The sequence below is a fragment of the Enhydra lutris genome, unplaced genomic scaffold, assembly GCF_002288905.1.
Source record: "Enhydra lutris kenyoni isolate GAN:26980312 unplaced genomic scaffold, ASM228890v2 scaffoldscaffold14, whole genome shotgun sequence".
NCBI classification, from domain to species: Eukaryota; Metazoa; Chordata; class Mammalia; order Carnivora; family Mustelidae; genus Enhydra; species Enhydra lutris.
Window position 1 is genome coordinate 29,559,545 of NW_019154098.1, and position 20,105 is coordinate 29,579,649.

The 20,105-nt window shown below is 39.4% G+C and overlaps 1 protein-coding gene across 1 annotated transcript in view; it reads right to left on the minus strand.

Moving 5' to 3' along the window:
• The window catches only part of LOC111146633 (PKHD1 like 1), a 183,716-nt gene that overhangs the window by 88,403 nt on the left and 75,208 nt on the right, over positions 1-20,105 (minus strand). The window contains exons 41-50 of the mRNA XM_022502266.1: positions 17,977-18,151; positions 16,830-16,986; positions 15,831-15,987; positions 14,282-14,361; positions 13,061-13,190; positions 11,912-12,041; positions 7,625-7,866; positions 6,382-6,518; positions 3,021-4,050; positions 2,328-2,519 (exon numbers count right to left, since the gene is read on the minus strand). Of these exons, the coding sequence (XP_022357974.1) occupies positions 2,328-2,519; positions 3,021-4,050; positions 6,382-6,518; positions 7,625-7,866; positions 11,912-12,041; positions 13,061-13,190; positions 14,282-14,361; positions 15,831-15,987; positions 16,830-16,986; positions 17,977-18,151 (2,430 nt within the window). The remainder of the gene's footprint in view (positions 1-2,327; positions 2,520-3,020; positions 4,051-6,381; positions 6,519-7,624; positions 7,867-11,911; positions 12,042-13,060; positions 13,191-14,281; positions 14,362-15,830; positions 15,988-16,829; positions 16,987-17,976; positions 18,152-20,105) is intronic.

A 20,105-nucleotide genomic window follows, 5' to 3' on the forward strand; every position in this document is an offset into this window, starting at 1 on the left:
GCAATATTGAAAAAGAAAGCCAAAGTTGGTGGCATCACAATTCCGGACTTCAAGCTCTATTACAAAGCTGTCATCATCAAGACAGCATGGTACTGGCACAAAAACAGACACATAGATCAATGGAACAGAATAGAGAGCCCAGAAATAGACCCTCAACTCTATGGTCAACTAATCTTCAACAAAGCAGGAAAGAATGTCCAATGGAAAAAAGACGGCCTCTTCAATAAATGGTGTTGGGAAAATTGGACAGCCACATGCAGAAAAATGAAATTGGACCATTTCCTTACACAACACATGAAAAGAGACTCAAAATGGATGAAGGACCTCAATGTGAGAAAGGAATCCATCAAAATCCTTGAAGAGAACACAGGCAGCAACCTCTTCAACCTCAGCCGCAGCAACATCTTCCTAGGAACATCGCCAAAGGCAAGGGAAGCAAGGGCAAAAATGAACTATTGGGATTTTATCAAGATCAAAAGCTTTTGCACAGCAAAGGAAACAGTTAACAAAACCAAAAGACAACTGACAGAATGGGAGAAGATATTTGCAAACGACATATCAGATAAAGGGCTAGTGTCCAAAATCTATAAAGAACTTAGCAAACTCAACACCCAAAGAACAAATAATCCAATCGAGAAATGGGCAGAAGACATGAACAGACATTTCTGCAAAGAAGACATCCAGATGGCCAACAGACACATGAAAAAGTGCTCCATATCACTCGGCATCAGGGAAATACAAATCAAAACCACAATGAGATATCACCTCACACCAGTCAGAATGGCTAAAATTAACAAGTCAGGAAATGACAGATGCTGGCGAGGATGAGGAGAAAGGGGAACCCTCCTACACTGTTGGTGGGAATGCAAGCTGGTGCAACCACTCTGGAAAACAGCATGGAGGTTCCTCAAAATGTTGAAAATAGAACTACCCTATGACCCAGCAATTGCACTACTGGGTATTTACCCTAAAGATACAAAGGTAGTGATCCAAAGGGACACGTGCATCCAAATGTTTATAGCAGCAATGTCTACAATAGCCAAACTATGGAAAAAACCTAGATGTCCATCAACAGACGAATAGATAAAGAAGATGTGGTATATATACACAATGGAATACTATGCAGCCATCGAAAGAAATGAAATCTTGCCATTTGCGACGATGTGGATGGAACTAGAGGATATCATGCTTAGCGAAATAAGTCAATCAGAGAAAGACAACTATCGCATAATATCCCTGATATGAGGAAGTGGAGATGCAACATGGGGGGTTAAAGGGGTAGGAGAAGAATAAATGAAACAAGATGGGATTGGGAGGGAGACAAACCATAAGTGACTCTTAATCTCACAAAACAAACTGAGGGTTGCTGGGGGGAGGGGGGTTGGGAGAAGGGGGGTGGGGTTATGGACATTGGGGAGGGTATGTGCTATGGTGAGTGCTGTGAAGTGTGTAAACCTGGCAATTCACAGATCTGTACCCCTGGGGATAAAAATATATTATATGTTTATAAAAAATAAAAAAAATTAAAAAAAAAGAATGTTCTAAAATTAACTATAATAACTGATAACATCATAATAAATGATAAAACAGGTGCTGCATACTTACTGTTTTTCTTACAGATCCATTGTTTGCCATTCTCCATGAGTTTGGATAAAGGGAGGCACAAGAAGGAGAAGCAAGGCAAGGAGGAATGTGAAATGAGCTACTTCTTCCCCTGACTCTCTCCCTGTGAGGTTGTAGGGGGTTCTTGGTGGGCTCCTGCCTCTTTCAACCAAAAGGCCATCCCCATTTACCTTCCTCGTTTGGCTGGTGCAAATGCCAGATAGATCATGAGTAATGACAGCAAATTAATGCAACCAAGTCTGGTAATGATGTCGAGCTCATCTGGTATTTCAAATATGGTAGCTTTACTGAAACAGATGAGCAAACCGGCAATCCTTGGTACCTGGTATACAGCTACTGACCTAAGAAATGCTCCCTCATCCCATTTCAATCATCAAAGATAATCAAAAGGGTCTGCCTTCACTGGCAGGGATGATGGTATATCTTATCATCTTACTCCAAGGATGATGTTAACTTTCCTACTCTCTGTTGTAATATTGTCTGGAGGCTTCTTGAGCAAGCAGAACATCATGCTGGCCCATGTATTTACTCAATACTCCTCACATGCCCATTTTGGGGCGTGTTATTTGTTTCCTGCCTGGTTACTGACTGATAAAAATATACTTTTCCCATGTTCCAAACAGTGACCAACAACTTAAAAAGATGGTGATGAAAATAGAAAACCATATTTAAGTCAGTCGCTTCAACTATTATATTCCACTTACCAAAAGAGTCTGAGAGAACCACATCCTTTTCAAGCAGAGATACTGGAGAAGGTTTGTTGAATGCCAAACGGTGGAAGCTGACTGAGGTGTCACAGACAGCCCCCGGGAACCCAATGCTCCACTCGGCTTCTTGAGTGCAGTGAGAAGGGTCCAGAAGTGAGCTGTGTGGAATGACAGTGTGTCCTCTGTGACCTAGGAGATGGACATGACATATTTCCTATATCATATAAGAAAACTAAAAAACAAAACAAAACAGGATCCCAAACTCTACAACATATAGCTACTGTAACCCATAGTACCAGTAGCAAGATCTAAAAGTCCTGGTACATTTTGCGGGGGGCGATGAAGGGTTGGGGGTGGGACGGGGGAGTGGGGGTGGGGTGGGGTATGGGCTCAGCATGGGACAAGAGGACCCCATGCAAAGGCTTTGCAGTGGACTCATCAGTCAGGGAGCCAAGTGCAAATGCAAGAAAGAAGGATATTTTAGGAGGCTGCATTTGACCATTTGGGTCTCTTCCAGCAAAGAATGTCTCATCTATGCCTAGTGTTGACCCATGTCCTCAAATCACTCGCAAAGTTCAGTGCTGGGTAAGATCTGTGATTCATGTGCATCTGCTTTGACAATTCAACTCTCTGTGTTAACACAAATATGTTTACAATGTATATTATCAGAAATCAGAACATAACATTTACCTGTAAGGGAACCATCAACATCAACCAGTACCGCTTCATGTTCCCATCGAAAACCAGCCTTGTTTGGTGTGTGAAAATACTGGATGTCAACAAATTTTGCACTCCAGCCTCCACATCTCTCATTACACACTCCAGTGATGGACGTCACTCCCAAAGCTACACACTTGGGACGGTCAAAGTTCATAAACTGTACAGATGATACAGTCAAGCCTTCACTAAATGGGAGAACCAGGCCTTTCCTTGTGCAAAATGCTGACCCCATTCCCAGTTCATCGAGATGCCCAACTATTTTGGCATTTTTAATCACTGCGCCATTGGTTTCACCCCATCCTCCAACATAAGGAGCCAGAATCCTCTTGGTCTCGATTCCAGCTTCAAAATTATTTACCATCACAAAGTTATGGAACTGAAGGGCACCTCCATTGACCCATTCGGCTCCTTTTTCACAATTCCAAGTAGTCAGCGAATTAAATATCGCAGGCACTGGCACTGTAGAAGTACAAGCTCCTGTTTGCATGGGGAAATATTCTTCAAATATCCACAGTCCAAACCAACCTTGAGAATGAACAGTGTTGTTAAAGAATTCTCCAAGAGGAACTCTTTTTTGGCAAATGTTTCGGTCATAGGATGGCCCATCGGGGTGGTTGTTCATTCGGTACCAAAAGCCAAAGTGAGTGCCACCAGCAGCCGCATTGTGTCGTATGGTGTTGTTTGGGTTCGTTACCCAAAACGCAGCCGGGGTCACATCATCATTCAGAAGACTTGTACTTTGCTGCACAAACACTGCCAAGTTATACTGCAAGATGTTGCCATGTTCAATACCATCTTCTATAAAAAACGCTCCTCCCTTGATATCATATATAACATTCCGCTCCACCAGCAGGTGATGTGTGTTATGGATGGTGACGGCTCTGTTATAGGTCTGGTGAATTGCACAGCCTCTTACATAAGAGTTAAACTGTAAATCTCCAAGCAGGTGCCAATGTATTGGATAACGCCCCAACCGGAAAGCCTGGCCAGCATGGAATATCTGTCAAGCCCAGAAATCATGGCTATTAGTGATACACATAGACTCATAATGTGCCTGGCTTCTGTCTTCTTTTCTCAAAATAATCTCCAATATAATTATAATAATAATAATAATAATAATTAATACATTTATATCTTCCATAGCATTCACATTCATCATTTGAAAATGTTGTGTGACCTTCAACCCACATTCTTTTATTCAATATATAGCAGCCCATACTTGTTACCAAATGAATGAACAAACCCACCTTTGGATCTTCTGCTTTTCACTTCAGTCTATTACTAAATTTGCATGTTTAGCAAAATAAAACCTCCCAAAGACTTATTTTTCTCCTTCACTTTGATTCTTATATAATAATCAGAAACATTGCTTGAATGTTTGCCATGTGCCCGATATTGTGCTGTGTTGTGTATGCATGATCACCGCTGTCACCATGGTCCTACAAGTAGCCAGTGATCATCAACTTCATTTTACAGATGAAGACATTGAAGTTCACAAAGGCTAAGCATCTTGTTCATGGTTATAAAACTCCATTTAAATCCAAGGTTGGGGGCACCTGGATGGCTCAGTGGGTTAAAGCCTCTGCCTTCAGCTCAGGTCATGATCTCAGGGTCCTGGGATCAAGCCCCGCATCAGGCTCTCTGCTCGGCAGGGAGCTTGCTTCCCTTCCTCTCTCTGCCTGTCTCTCTGCCTGCTTGTGATCTCTGTCTGTCAAATGAATGAATCAAATCTTTAAAAAAATAAATAAATAAATAAATAAATAAATCCAAGGTGGTCTGATTCTACATTTGGTGCCATTATTAACCACTGTGCTGTGCTTTCTTTCAATAGGTCTATGATCTAGTAATTTAATACAGAGGATGTCAGTGTGTGAGTATGTGTACAAGTGTGTGTGTGTGTGTGTGTGTGTGATGATCCCAGAAGGTTAGGAAGTAAGATGGTAGGGCACCTACTTATTTTTATTCTTCATCTAAACATTTAAAATTAACTATTAATAATAACCTACACAAAGATTAACCCTGGCAACCTCACTCAGTCCATATCTCAGATGTCACGTATGTGTAACATATTCTAGGAGGAAGGGAAGTTTCATAAAATACAGATTTGGACTCTATCACCCTCAATATGTTATTTGTAGTATAGGTATTTCCAGTGTAATAGATTTATAGATTTTACTATCCCTCTCTCTCTCCTACACTCCCTCACCCTGCCCCCTTTCCTTCCTTCCTTCCTTCCTACCTACCTACCTGCTTACCTTCCTTCCTTCCTCCTCCCCTATTGAATATTAACAAAAACTAGGCTAAACTCTGATTATATAGACTGAATATGAGTAAGATACAGAGGAGCTCCTAATCTCTTGGGGAAAACTTGCGTATTTATTAATTTACTTATATGTTGGTTCAATTAACAATCAGTTGAGAACCTGTTATATGCCAAGCACTGTTTCAACTACATGAGAATCAGCAGAAAACCAGAAAGACAAAATCTCTGAACTAATTGAATTTTTGTTCTAGAGGGAGAGATCGAAAATAGATATAAGTCAGGAGTTATGAGTAAATAAAGGAAAACAGGTTTGGGCAGTTATTTTAAGTAAAGGTGGTGAGGAAAGGCCTCTCTTAAGAGAGAACCCTTGAGGAGACACTGAATGAAATGAATGTGAACCATACATGCATTTGGTAGAGGAGAATTCCAAGCATAAGGAAGAGCAAAGGCAAGGAACCTGAGACAGAAATATGCCTGGCATGGTCAGTGGATATAAAGAGGCCCAAGTAGCCAGCATGGCATGAGCTAGGGGTAGAATCAAAGGAGGTAAAGTCAGAGACTGGCTGAGGGACAGGTTGTGTGTGTCCTACGGGAAGAATTTGGGCTTTTTGTTTTAGGTGTAATAAGAAGCCATTAAACAGAGGGCAACAACATCTAATGTATACTTAAAAATGTTCATTTGGTTGTGGTGTGGAGATTCTATTAGAGAACGAGTAGATGCGAGATGACGAGTTAGGAGAACATGACAGTAGTTAGGTCAGAGGGGACAGTGGCTTGGGTGGGGATCAGGTAGCAGTGGTGGAGAGAGATTCGATACAGGTCCTTGCATTTTTTGGGCAGTGTGGATAGAACTTGTTGATGAATTTGATGCGGTGTGTGAGAAAAACAGAGAAACAAAATTTTGGCATGATTAAATGGGTGAATAATTGGGTTTCAAAACTGCGTGTTTACTTATCCGTCTCCTCTACCAGATTATAAGCAGCAGCTGACAGACAGCAGGTGTTCAGTGTTTACTCATTTATGGATAACCTTCGGCAACCATCGTGATGTAACAGTAATGCTTCTTACCTCGACATATTCTATTCTCCCAGTCACCATGTTAGCACCAGGTATGGGAGCATGAAACATAATGCAGCCTCCAAACTGGTCACTTCCTATTTCCTCTCCAAACTTTCCTTGGAAGCATGTCTGTGTAGCAAATTCACCTATAAAAATAATTTTTAAGACGACATAAAGAAAAACCATGGCAAAAATCCTCTAATTATTTTAAGATTTCTCCCATACCTAATTACATCTTTTTATTCATATATCATTTTAATCTCATCCTGTGACATAATTATGAGCATTCATATCATTTCCTCCTCTAAATAGGAAGCAAGGTATGTACCTTGTCTTGTTCCCCTTTGCATTTCCTAAAGTACCAATTATAGAATCTTTCAAAGACACTAAATAAATATTTGAATGGTTGAATGAATACTGATAAAGGTATTTTGTATTATCATCTCTGAAGCTTTGCCCCAAGGTTTGGGAATTAACATAATGCAATCTTCTATTTGTATAGCACTAGAATATGCATTTTGCCACTTAATTCCTGTACCTGTAGTAAGTGAACAGAACAGGAAATATTCTTATTTTAAACAGGATGAAATGAGGTTTCATGAACTGGAATCAGAATATAGGTTATTTGACACTGAATCCAAGGAGCCTTGCCTCATTTATCTCATTGAATGAAAGGCTATACTTAAGCTCTGTTTGTTAGTATTTGACCGGATTGTAATGGTATTAGTTATTACATAAAAGTATCTATCTATCTATCTATCTATCACCCATCTATCTATGGTATTAGTTATTACATAAAAGTATCTATCTATCTATCTTTCTATCACCCATCTATCTATCTATCTGCATCCACACATAGGCACACATAGAACGGTGGTAAGTTAAGCAGAGCTATGTTATCAGTTCTGTCTAATGACACTTGAGTGGAAGAGACACATGTCACTTCAGGACCAAAGTAATTAAGTGCTGTTGCTTGACTCCCTGGCCATCACATGACTTCTGTCCCAGAGATCATGGAGACTTCTTTCGAGGGGGAGCCTCTAGCAGCCCAGATCTTGGAATCATTACAGTGAGCATTTTGGACACATGCAGCATGAACGAGAAATAAATCTTTCTCATTTGAAATCACTGCCATTTGGGGCTTCTTTGCTTAGTCTGGCAGTTTTCAACTGGGGGTGATTTTGCTCCCAGGGACCGTTTTTGCAATGCCTGGAAACGATTTAAGTTGACACACTCTGGCTGCTAAAATTACCAGTGTCAAATCCATCAGGACATGCTGGAATTTTGTTATTCCACTCCACGTTGTCAGATCCTCTTATTAAAATATTTCTTGTAAGAATTCCGATTTCGGCTCTAGCTTCGAACAGTGTTCCATCAGGAAGTGTGACAATGATTCCCAAGTGTGTGTAATTTAGCGGATCAGTTAGCATTATCTCCGTGCCATCGGCAGAGACAGATGCGATGGTCCTTTTCTCATTCTCTCTTTGACTGTGTCTGTAAAAATTTTAACACAAAAACTTTCAAAATTAATCTAAATCAACATAATCTTGTTTTAGAGCATTTGGTCTTATGGTCTTTAAGCACTTCATCTGTAATATAGGACATTTTAAAATGTCACATAATATTCTGAAGAGGAATTTGAAAATGGTCTCTAAGTCTTTCTTAGAGTAACTAAATACATTTTACAAATGAATTTCAATTAAATCAGTATTTTCTAAGTGCTACTGTTGTTCAGAAAACTGTACTAATTCCTATAAAGTATGCAAAAGAACTACTTATTTATAGCTTTGAAGATCACACACAGTGGTTCTCAACTGAGGACGATTATATCCCCCCCTCCCACTGCCCTCCATGAGACACTTGGCAACACCTGGACACATTTTTGCTTGTCACAAATCAGAGGGTGCTACTGGCATCTTGTGGAGAGTGGCCAAGGATTTTAGAAACATCCTATAGTACACAGGCAGCTCCACACAACAAAGACTTGTCAGGTTCAATGTGTCAACAGCACTGGAGTTGAGAAGCCCTCACAGAGGAAGCCACTGCAGGTTCCTGAGTAGGGGAAAGAAAAGGCTGAGGTAAAGTTTCAGAGGCCTCATTTCTACTACTTCTTCTCTCTCTCTCTCTCCTTTTTTTTTTTTTTAAAGATTTTATTTACTTATTTACTTATTTATTTATTTATTTATTAGACAGAGAGACAGCGAGAGAGGGAACACAAGCAAGGGGAGTGAGAGAGGGAGAAGAAGGCTTCCCGCCAAGTGGGGAGCCCACCACAGGGCTCGATCCCAGGACCTGATCATGACCTGAGCCAAGGGCAGACACTTAACCACTGAGCCCCCCGGCGCCCCTCTACCACTTTTTCAGTACACCTCTAAGTGCAGCCACAGCCAAAAGATTTATCAATTCTATAATACTCATTCACGTATTTCATTGTTCAGCAAACATTTACTGAATGTCCCACCTGTTTTCTAGGCACAGAGCTAAGGAGGCCAAGTAGAAAGCAGCCTGACTTTCAGGAGACTGTGTCAGTGCCCAGTGGTACATTATCTGCTGCAGTACGGGTGGTGCAAAGGAGGTAAGCTCAGGGGAGTCATTTCTGTGTCCTCCTGACATTCCTTTTTGACTCTTCTCTCCCTTAACACGTCTTTTCCCTCTTTTAAATATAAGTTCAAATGACGAGGTCACATGCAAACTAGGTAAAAAGTCACCTCTCTCGACTTTCTCAGCCCTTCCTCTGGTTCCCAGCACACTCTGCCCAATGCCCTGTCAGGGCTCACTTTTACCACACTGCGGTTCCCTCGCATCTGCTACCGCCGGCCTGTCTGCTGCCCCGCCCTTTCCACTACCTGGCTCCTCCTCCATGTAAGGCCCCTAGAGATTAAGTCATTCTGTAGGCTGAGCACTTAGTACAGTGTACCAGGCACAACTCACTAACAGTGGTTGATGGATTCAACGAATTAATGCAGAGCGGATTTGTGGGGGGGGGGGAGAAAACAAAGGAATGGAGTGTGGATAGGAAGGTGATGTCATATTCCAGGTGTGAGGGACAGAGTCTAAATTAAACTGAGAGCAGGGAAAGACGAAGAAAGAGATGTTGCGAGGGCAGAACCCAAAGAACCTGGTGATGGGTGGGAAATGAAGGATGATGGTTGTCAGAAAGTCACCGAGAAAGTTTATGTGAAAATCGAAGTTAGACTCTAGGGGTTTAAGGGAAAATGCAATGAAAAAATGGGCATAATATTAGGCAATTAATATATATATGTTTTTAAAGACAAAATGGGTGGCACAGTCGGTTAAGTGTCTGACTCTTCTTGGCTTTGGCTCAGGTCATGATCTCAGGGTTGTGAGATCAAGTCAGGCTCCGCACTCAGCACAGAGTCTGCTTGTGACTCTCTCTCCTTCTCCCTCTACCCCTCCACTGCCTCTCTCCATAAAAATAAATAAATAAATAATAATAATAATAAATCTTTTTAAAATTTTAAAAAATAAAAAGATAAGATGAAAGTGGCTAGAAAGGATAGGAGAACAAAGTTGTTTTTCATGATAGTAAGTGGATGGAGAAACCCACAAGACCTAAAGATCCAGGTAAGGAATTGTGGGGAAAGGAAGCCAGAGGGAGTTCAGGATGAAGGGCACTTGAGCTAAAGGTGTATCAATACCACCGATCCCACTGGTGGTATAGAAAAGGGGGTTAGGCTGGCCTCTCCCAAATTCTCTTGGATTCCGATGATACAGAGATTTCTTTAGAGAAGAAAGTTCTGCAAAGCATCTTTCATGTTGTGTGCACCTGAAACACTTTTCCTTCCTTTGTAATGCTATCTAACATTTATTTTTAATCTAACATTTACATAGCACTTTGAGCCAGTTCTACTCTAAGCAGTTATACAAACTAACTCATTTAAGTCTTACGATAATTCTGAAACAGATACAAAGAGCATTCTGGTTGTACTGAAGCACAAAGAGCTGAAATGATATGGCTGCCGGACTGGTACATGGTCTTGCTGGAGGTGGACCCAGGCTGATCAATTTTAGAAGGAGTATTCTCGACCACTTACTTTACAATTTCTCAGATATGACTTACAAATGAAATCGTGAACAGCAAGTTAAATTTGGTCGGAAATTTCTTAATTTTTGTTTCTTAAAACTGAATATCCCTCAGCTAAATTCTAAACTTACCCTCTTATTTCATATAGGAAAGCTATAAATGAGAATTCTCTATTCTATTAGTAAGCCCTGTCATTTTGCTGCTTTTTATTTTGCCATTATGTAATTAAAATTTCTTCCAAAGGCAGAAATAAAAGGGCGCTTATAAAGCTAAGTATATATTTAACTCTTCCTAACATCTGCAAGTCTATTTTTAACTTGGAAAATGGCAAACTCAAAATGCCATCTTGAATTTTAATTCTAAATTGAGTCACAACCTTAACATAATTTAGCTGTTTCTTATCATAAATTACTATTTGTTACCTGATAAGAATAACCATATCCAATTTTGCTATTACCCATAATTTGAATAATAAAGCAAAAATAAAGTTCCTCTTGCTCTCTTTCCTCATCAATATACTTGGGGTAGCTATGTAACTTTTGTTCCTTTTATTTCTTGCTTGTTAATACATATAATTAAACAGAAATTAAAGGTCATAAGCCATTTCAATTGTAAAATGTCAGACATGTAAAAGGTCATGTTAATCATCACTCATTCTATAATAATTTCTTCTCTTTGATTCGATTCATTACTAACAATCTTACTCCATAGGAACCACTGCCAAGACTGTAAGATATGAAAGAGTTCACTAGCTGCTTTCAACCCCCAATGAAGCTATTCATTTACATTTTTGCATTCATTAATGGATTTAGCTAAAGGTCTAAGTTAGAAATTTCTTTTTTTATTAATTATTTTCATTAACATATAATGTATTATTTGTCCCAGGGGTACAGGTCTGTGAATCGTCAGTCTTACACATTTCTCAGCACTCACATAGCACATACCCTCCCTGATGTCCATAACACAACCACCTTCTCCATACCCTCCTCCTCCCAGCAATCCTCAATTTGTTTTGTGAGATTAAGAGTCTCGTATTCTTTGTTTCCCTCCGGATTCCATCTTGTTTCATTTTCTTCCTTCCCTACCCTCCAAACCCTCCACCCTGCCTCTCAAATTCCTCATATCAGGGAGATCATATGGTAATTGTCTTTCTCTGATTGTAAGTCAGAGATTTCTAAATGACTTTTAATAGCAGAATGCTTTTTTCAAACAAAATCTTATATGAGAATCTACCATGAAAAACATTTCATTAGTACATATTTTATAGTTCCAAATTTATACTTTTCCTTATTGTAAATTAATCAACAAAAACAACACACTGGCGTTCAACCCAATGTTAACACTTGGCAAACAGGTTCTTGGCTGTTCCCATTTCTTCATTACAGCTTTCAAATTTAAATCAGATAGTTGTGGATCTTCTGAACATCCCTCTTTTATATGGTCTAACAAATCTCTGTCCTAAATGAAGGTGATCCCGCCCAGAAGACATCATACCTGTGACCTGTGCTTGCAATCACAATCTTATCTCCTGGCTTCCAAGTTACTGCTTCTTGTAAAATCAAAGTTCTTTCCCCTGCCTTTGCAGTATGAGCCAGACGAGTCCAGATCACAGACACGGGCAGACCTGGAGCCAACACACACACTGAGTGTTTCTTAAAGATGCATGGTGAGACGAGCTTTATGCATTTTCAGTATTTGCCTGGATTGAATAAATTTTGGGAAGGCTCATTTGACCTTAGTATTTTATAACTCTCTTGAAAAAGAAAAAGGAATATTTAGAATGCTTGCTTTAAAAAAGTAACAGCTAGGTTTATGATAACATATGTGGGTCTAGAGAAATAAAAAAAAAGCTGCCTGCAGTGATATACTCCACATAAAACAACCTTCTTAATAGGAACACAATATAAATGTGGTGTGATACTATTGCTAAAATGGGCAGAGGCCTATTATCTTTGCCACTGTTGATAGAATTCACTTAAATTGGTAATCTAGAGACAAATGAAATGTGTAAATTTCTGAAAATTACATTAGGATGTTTATTTAGCACAAGGCAGGACAACAGTTATCATCATGATAGGGATGTTTATACATTCTCAATTTATAAGAGAAACAGATTATTGTAATAGAGAAGACTTTAATATAAAAAGGATTCACACCATGCTTCCCTTAAATAAGTAACCCTGATACCTCAAACATGACAATTGCTTTTTTTTTTATTTGCTGATACCTTTCCAGAATACAGTTATATAAAAGTACAACTATAAACTTATATTTTAGAAACAGCCTATTTTAAAATATAAATATAAGAAGTTAAAATCTTCTGCTTCCAGACTTAATGCCCTTTTTATATAGAAAAATGAATACCATAAACAATACTATGCACAAAGTGCTAAAATGGGCAAAAGGTGCTATGGAAACACATGTAAAGGAGTAAGCACTCAGAAGGGCTTCACCAGGAGTGACCTTGGTTATGAGTCTTGGTAGTCTGAGGGGCTGACCTGCCTTGGATAAGAGGAGGGCAGAGATAAAGAGGGGACACATAAAGATAAGTTTTCATTTAGAGAGAATAATCAGGAGAATCATCTCTGGTTTTCCAGCTAGTATCTCCTGGACTAATTCCCCAAGTTCTATTGGCTGCCCTACCATGCAGATCCAGGGTTCCCTCTCGCACAGCCAGAGTTTTGGCGCCATATACTGGGAGCTCAGGAGATCTCAGGTGTCCATGCAAAGTAATGACTGCCCTGTGTTGAAATGGGGATGCTTCTGTCCCAATCTGCAAGGGATTTCACAAGCAGCATTCAAAAAATAGTTAAAATAGTATGGAGGTTCCTCAAGATGTTAAAAATAGAGCTACCCTACGACCCAGCAATTGCACTAATGGGTATTTACCCCAAAGATACAGATGTAATAAAAAGAAGGGGCACATGCATCCAAATGTTCATAGCAGCAATGTCCACAATAGCCAAACTGTGGAAGGAGCCGAGATGCCCTTCAACAGATGAATGGATAAAGAAGATGTGGTCCCTATATAATGGAATATTATTCAGCCATCAGAAAGGATAAATACCCACCATTTGCTTTGACATGGATGGAACTGGAGGGGATTATGCTAAGAGAAGTAATCAAGCAGAGGAAGACAATTATCATATGGTTTCATTCATATGTGGACCATAAGCTATAGCACGGAGGACCATAAGAGAAGGGAGGGAAATCTGAAGGGGGAGAAATCAGAGAGGGAGATGAACCATGAGAGACTATGGACCCTGGGAAACAAACCAAGAGTTTCAGTAGGGAGGGGGTAACAGGGTGATGGGTATTAAGGAGGGCATGTGTTGTGATGAATGCTGGGTATTATATGCAACTAATGAATCAAAGAATACTACAACAAAAACTAATGACGTACTATACAGTGGCTAACTGAACATAATAGAAAAAAAATTTTTTTGAAAGTTCAAACTTAATATCCACAATTCTAACCACTCTGAAGTCATTCTTTCTTTTGAGAAACTGTTCAGTTACCACTACCTTTCTTATGAAAGACAAAGCTTAAATTTCTACACAGCCACATACACTATGTCAGATCTTTGTGAAGAATACTGATTGACTTCAGCCACATCTCAGAACTATTGTTTTTCTTGTTCTATTTACAATTCTGTTCTATGACAATACATTATTATCTTTCCATTAAAAGCACAAGAATACTCTAGGAAACTTTTCCACAGAAAAAGGATTTTAGACTAATAACAGAGACCTGCATAAAGATAAATTTATGAGAGTTTGTTATATTATCCGTTTTACACCTGGCATTTTACAAAGAAATGGAGAGAGGTTATTGATGATGATATATCAGGTTCTCTCGTATACCTGAAGAAGGCCTCCATCTGTGATTAGAATATTTTCTGCTTGCAATTCAATGTCAGCTTCATCAAATATTAGAGTCCCACCTATGAACCATATAATTTTGAAATACAACACAAGGAAAATTATCATTAAATGCTATTTATTAAATTATACATAAAAATTTAAATTCTTATCTTCTTCTTATATTCTTACATTATGCATGTTACTTAACTTCAGCTCTTTGGCAACATAAAGTATAAAAACTTTACATAAGACTCAGGAGTTAACAGAAAATTAAATCCCTAGGGAGATAATTTTCCCTTGATCATTGCTATTTTCAGTGTTTTTTTTTTTTTTTAAAGATTTTATTTATTTGACACAGAGAGAGAGATCACAAGTAGGCAGAGAGGCAGGCAGAGAGAGAGAGTGGAGGAAACAGGCTCCCGGCGGAGCAGAGAGCCCGACGCGGGGCTCGATCCCAGGACACTGGGATCATGACCTGAGCCAAAGGCAGAGGCTTTAACCTACCGAGCCACCCAGGCGCCCCTATTTTCAGTGTTTTTAAAGAGTGCAGCTATAGAATTAAAGTTCTATAAACATAGGGCCTCAAAATATAAATTAAGAACAAAAACAGTTAAAATGAAAAACTGCACTTTTTATATAAATCATTGTAATGCTGACATTACCTCTGCACTTTTATCCACTAATCTACACTAGCAACACCCATAGCCTGATTGGCATTATTAAAGAATGGGCTAAGATATATTCTTATGAGACTGATGTAAGTTTGTGAACAGCAGAACTTGACTTGCCCAAAGGTCCCATAGTTAATAACTTCAAATGACTGAAACATTGTTACCTCAGAAGTTAAAACAAAAACAAAACCTAAAGGTCTTTGAGCAGCTAAAACCATTGCAGCAAACTTTACACACGAAAGCCCAAAGCGTTTCATGCTTGCCGATCATTATTGCTTTTACATGCAATTATACGAGTTCTGCTTATTTAGTCTTTTATAGCAATAACAGAATACCAAGAAGCAGAGAGAACACCAACTACAATGAAAGCATGTTCAAAGGCAAAGGTGAGAATCACAACTGGCACCCAATGGGAGTCAGAGGGTCATTTAGTATAAAATTTAGCAAATCTCCATAATTTTAAGCCCTGGGACCCACTATACCAGTCTTTTTCTAAGTGGGAAACACTGTTCAGTTATGACCCACCACATGTAAAGAGGCATACACACACACAGACACACATTATTATTTTTTTGACACACATTATTTTTAAAGCAAACGTTTCATAAAACATTTAATTTTAAAAGATGCTTACCCATAAAAATGCAAGACACGCTGACATTTTTTTTTCTATTTCCTTAAAAGATTCTGCTTACAAAACACTAAATAACTGCATACTGCAAACAGATTCTAATGCTCAGTTTAAAGAACACAATACTACACATTGCATTAAAAGCCTCATACCAGTATGGATTTTCCTAATCATGGGTTTTAGTTAAATTTACTTCACAAAAATATGCCATAGTCAGAATCTAACAAGCAGACTTTCAGAAACTTACCCTGAATAAGCAACATTTTCAGAATAGGTGTATTTTGATCCAGCAAAACTGTCTGTCCTTTTGTAATAACAACTAGAGACCCTTCCTCTGGGGGAGATTTTCCTCCCCATGAGAAGTTGGAGGACCAAGCATCAACATACAGGAAGTCAGAATCATCCTGTAATAAAACATGAGAGACTTTTAAATTCAGAGTTTTTATCAGAATTCTTCATTCAAGGACACCTGGGTGGCTCAGTCGGTTAAGTGTCTGCCTGTGCTCAGATCATGATCCCACGGTACTGGGATCAAGTCCCACACCAGGCTCCTTGCTCAGCAGGGAGCCTGCTTCTCCCTCTGCCTGCCGCTTCCCCTCCTTGTGCTCACTCTCTCTTTGACAAATAAATAAATAAAGTCTTAAAAAAAAAAAGAATTCTTCATTCAATTTCTCAAAAAACGAAGAAATCTAAACCAGTAAACATTTTCATTCGAGATAGAGTATAATCTACTTTAAATGTTACAGCTGCCTATTGGTTTATTTCACAATAGCATAAAGTGAAAAATCAATTACCAGTTGCCCCACAATCCAAAATAATTCAAAACCTAAAATCATAAAATGTTAGCAATAAGCCACAAAAACATGTAACTTTAAATTTAGTATAGTTAGGGGCACCTGGGTGGCTCAGTGGATTAAGACTCTGTCTTCGGCTCAGGTCATGATCTCAGGATCCTGCCCCTTGATCTCAGATCAAGCCCCCCCATCAGGCTCTCTGCTCAGTGGGGAGCCTGCTTCCCCCTCTCTCTCTACCTGCCTCTCTGCCTATTTGTGATCTGTCAAATAAATAAATAAAATCTTTAAAAAAATAAATTTAGTGTAGTTACATCTCAGTTATTTTTTTGGAGACAGTAACAAAGTAAAAAGTCCATTACCAATTACTTTATCTCCCATAATGATGTTCTATTTTTCCTGCCCCCTCCCCTGCTTTTCTATTGCTATGATTACTATACCCAACAGCACTTTACCAGTCTGGCCATGCCAATGCCTCTGATGTTCACACGCACTGGAGCCCGCCCTGAAGAGGTGTGGGCGCTTGTCATACAGAGGATATATGTCTTGTTGGAATACTCAACATCACATTTCGCTTCAGCTATGGTGATGAGAACATCTTGCATGTTTTCACTGTAAAGAAAAAAGGGAGGAAACAAAAAATTGATGTTTTTTCTCAAATTTCTAGGTCACATTGTCAAACACTATTACTGATATACCTTATTGCAAAAATAAAGACCTTACTCTATGATCCATCAAAGTGCAGACTGAAACTTTTTTCAACAGTAAGACTTCAAAGAATTTGTTGAGAAAAAAGTAAACAAAGAGATTAAGAAGTCAAGAAATAAAACTGTACAAAATTAGCAGGCATTCCAGCATTGGAGGAGAATTGCCTAGGTTCAATTTATTGAGAGATTCTTTGTTAGTCTCTAAACAGCTACTTTTGTAAGAGACTTTCAGGGATCCTTCTGTTTATGTGATATCCTCATCACATTCAAAGACTTTGGAATTTAAAATCCATGTAAAAATGTAAGCCCAGGGTCCTGAGAAATTATGTACTTGAGGAATTAAAATTGCCTCCTATGATTTAAATGATCTGGGGTTTTGAAGTCAGTCTTATCCATTTGAAGAATGATGACAGCGCAGTACATAAATTTGAGCCAAATAATGAAAATGTTTAGGAAGAAGGAATCTGGCCATTTATAGTGAAATGGATGTGATGTACGAAGACATGTTTCATTGACCCAATGAAGCAGACCATGGTTGGTGATGAGATGGTAAGGGAAGCATAACAAGATGTGATTTATTCTTGAGATATCTGACCAGGACTTAGGGCAAGTTATTTAACCTCTCTAATTTCAGTCTCCTAACCCTAAAATGGGCTAAAAATATCTAAGTGGGTAAGGCAGGAAGTTTCCATGGGGTAAGAAGGTGCCTGACACAGAGTAAGTCTTGATAAATGTTAGCTGTTGGTACTACGATGTGCCTCAAGCATGACTTTTGAAAGGTGGGTACCCACTACGCGACCAAATTTAAGCACTGTTCTTAAGCACATGAGAAAGCAGGATCATGCGTGAGCTCGCACATACGAGGCACTGATGTATGTGTGTAGGAGGACAGTACCTGAAGCCTGATCCCGTGATTGTGAGTCTGGTGCCCCCTGCTGTACTGCCTCTCCTGGGGCAGATTTCAGTGACGAGTGGAGTCAGTAACATAGTGTAAGTAAAAGGAGTCATGGACTGGGATAAATCCTTCCCATTGACCACACTCACTTCACAGGCTTGCTCGGGTCCTCTGCCTAGGAGAAGAGAATCAAACTGAGGACAGTTCTGCCATTAGGCTTTTATTCATCCCCAAAACTCCCAAACATTTTCTATAATATCTTCCTTTTCCTAAAATCACTTCCAAAATACACAGGCTGGGTGTCAAGTGATAAGGATCTCTAGCAATAGCCAAAAACATCACAAAGTTCATGTACGTTATCAAAGAGGAAAACACCCCTTAGATCCTCCCTTGAACCTCTTATTGCAGAGAATTCTGCAAACTTTCCTGTGTGGGGTTCCAGCCTGAGAGGATCCAACATTGCAAATCAGAGCAGGAAAGGAGGAAGAACTGCTAAGGCATGCACACGACTGTAGCGAGGAGTGACAGCTGGAAGCAAGTTTGAGACAGAAAAAGCACAGACACCTGGTACAAAAATGTACAAAGAAGCAGCAGAGCTGGTGTCCAGACAACCCAAAAACCTCAACGAATCTTGGTAGCACTGCTGTATTTCTTTAAAAATCAGCATATAAAGGGGCGCCTGGGTGGCTCAGTGGGTTAAAGCCTCTGCCTTCAGCTCGGGTCATGATCTCAGGGTCTTGGGATCAAGCCCTGCATCGGGCTCTCTGCTAAACAGGGAGCCTGCTTCCTGGTCTCTCTCTCTGCCTGCCTCTATGCCTACTTGTGATCTCTCTCTCTCTGTCAAATAAATAAAATCTTAAAAAAAAAATCAGCATATAAAGTGACGTTCAAATGATAAATAAGCTCATTCATGAAATGTTGTATTTCCTTCAATATTCTTTGAGAAGTCAGAAAAGAGGGGCCCGGGTGGTTTAGTCATTAAGTGTCTGCCTCAGCTCAGGTCATGGTTCCAGGGTCCTGGAATCAAGCCTGGCATTGAGCTCCCTGCTCAGTGAGCCTGCTTCTCCCTCTCCCTCTGCCTGCTGCTCCCCCTGCTTGTGCTCTCTCTTTCTCTGTCAAATAAATAAATTAAAAAAAAAAAAAAAAAGAGGTGCACCTGGGTGGCTCACTCAGTTAAGTGACTGCCTTCGGCTCACGTCATGATCTCGAGGTCCTGGGATCGAGCCCTGTGTCAGGCTCCCTGCTCAGCAGGGAGTCTACTTCTCCCTCTCCTTCCCCTTTTGACCCCCAGCCCCCACTCATACTCTCTCTCTCAAATGAATAAATGGAATCTTTTTTAAAAAGTCAGAAAAGAAGTAAAAATGTTTAGAAAAGCTTCATTACATTTTCTTTAAAAATCCTTATCTTTTGTTCACCTAGGGCATTCCTTTGGGTTCTTAAATTTCATTGGACAGTTAAAATTTGTTGTACACTTAAAATGCCAGCTATTTAAACTTCACAAAAACCCAAGAATTAAACTGAAACAGAGGAGTTAGTTTAGTTGCTTAGCTGAGATGACGTAATAAGTAGCAAAATAAGATTCCAGGGCCACTGAGAGCCTGGGCTCTTTATCCACTAAATAATAAGACTAATAGTAATAACAGCAGCAAATCACACATCATGTTTCAGATATCGTTCCATCCACTTTACATATATTAACTTATTAAATGTTTATAAAGTAGGCAAAAGTGATCTCACTTTACAGATGAGGGTTAGGACACTGAGGAACAGAGAGGTTGAGTAACCTATCCAAAGACACAGCCTAGGTCTGAATCTTGGCCATGCATTAGCAAGGCTTACGCTTGTAACCATGACACCGTACTATCTTTAATGGAAATTAAGAGTTCAACAGGAATTAAAAATGTGTTCTCTATTTGGCATGCTCTGTTTGTGTGATAAACTGAAAAATTCCAATTTATTATAAACAATTCGACCTAGCCCAAATGTTATGAATCTTGAAAGACATAAGAAACAAAGTTCTGAAGACATTGTTTAAAACCAAGATAGCCATAAAGGTGATTCAATTGCCCCCCAAAACACAAAAACTTGGAAGAAAAAATTCAGACTCTGATTTCTTTAACATCAATCAT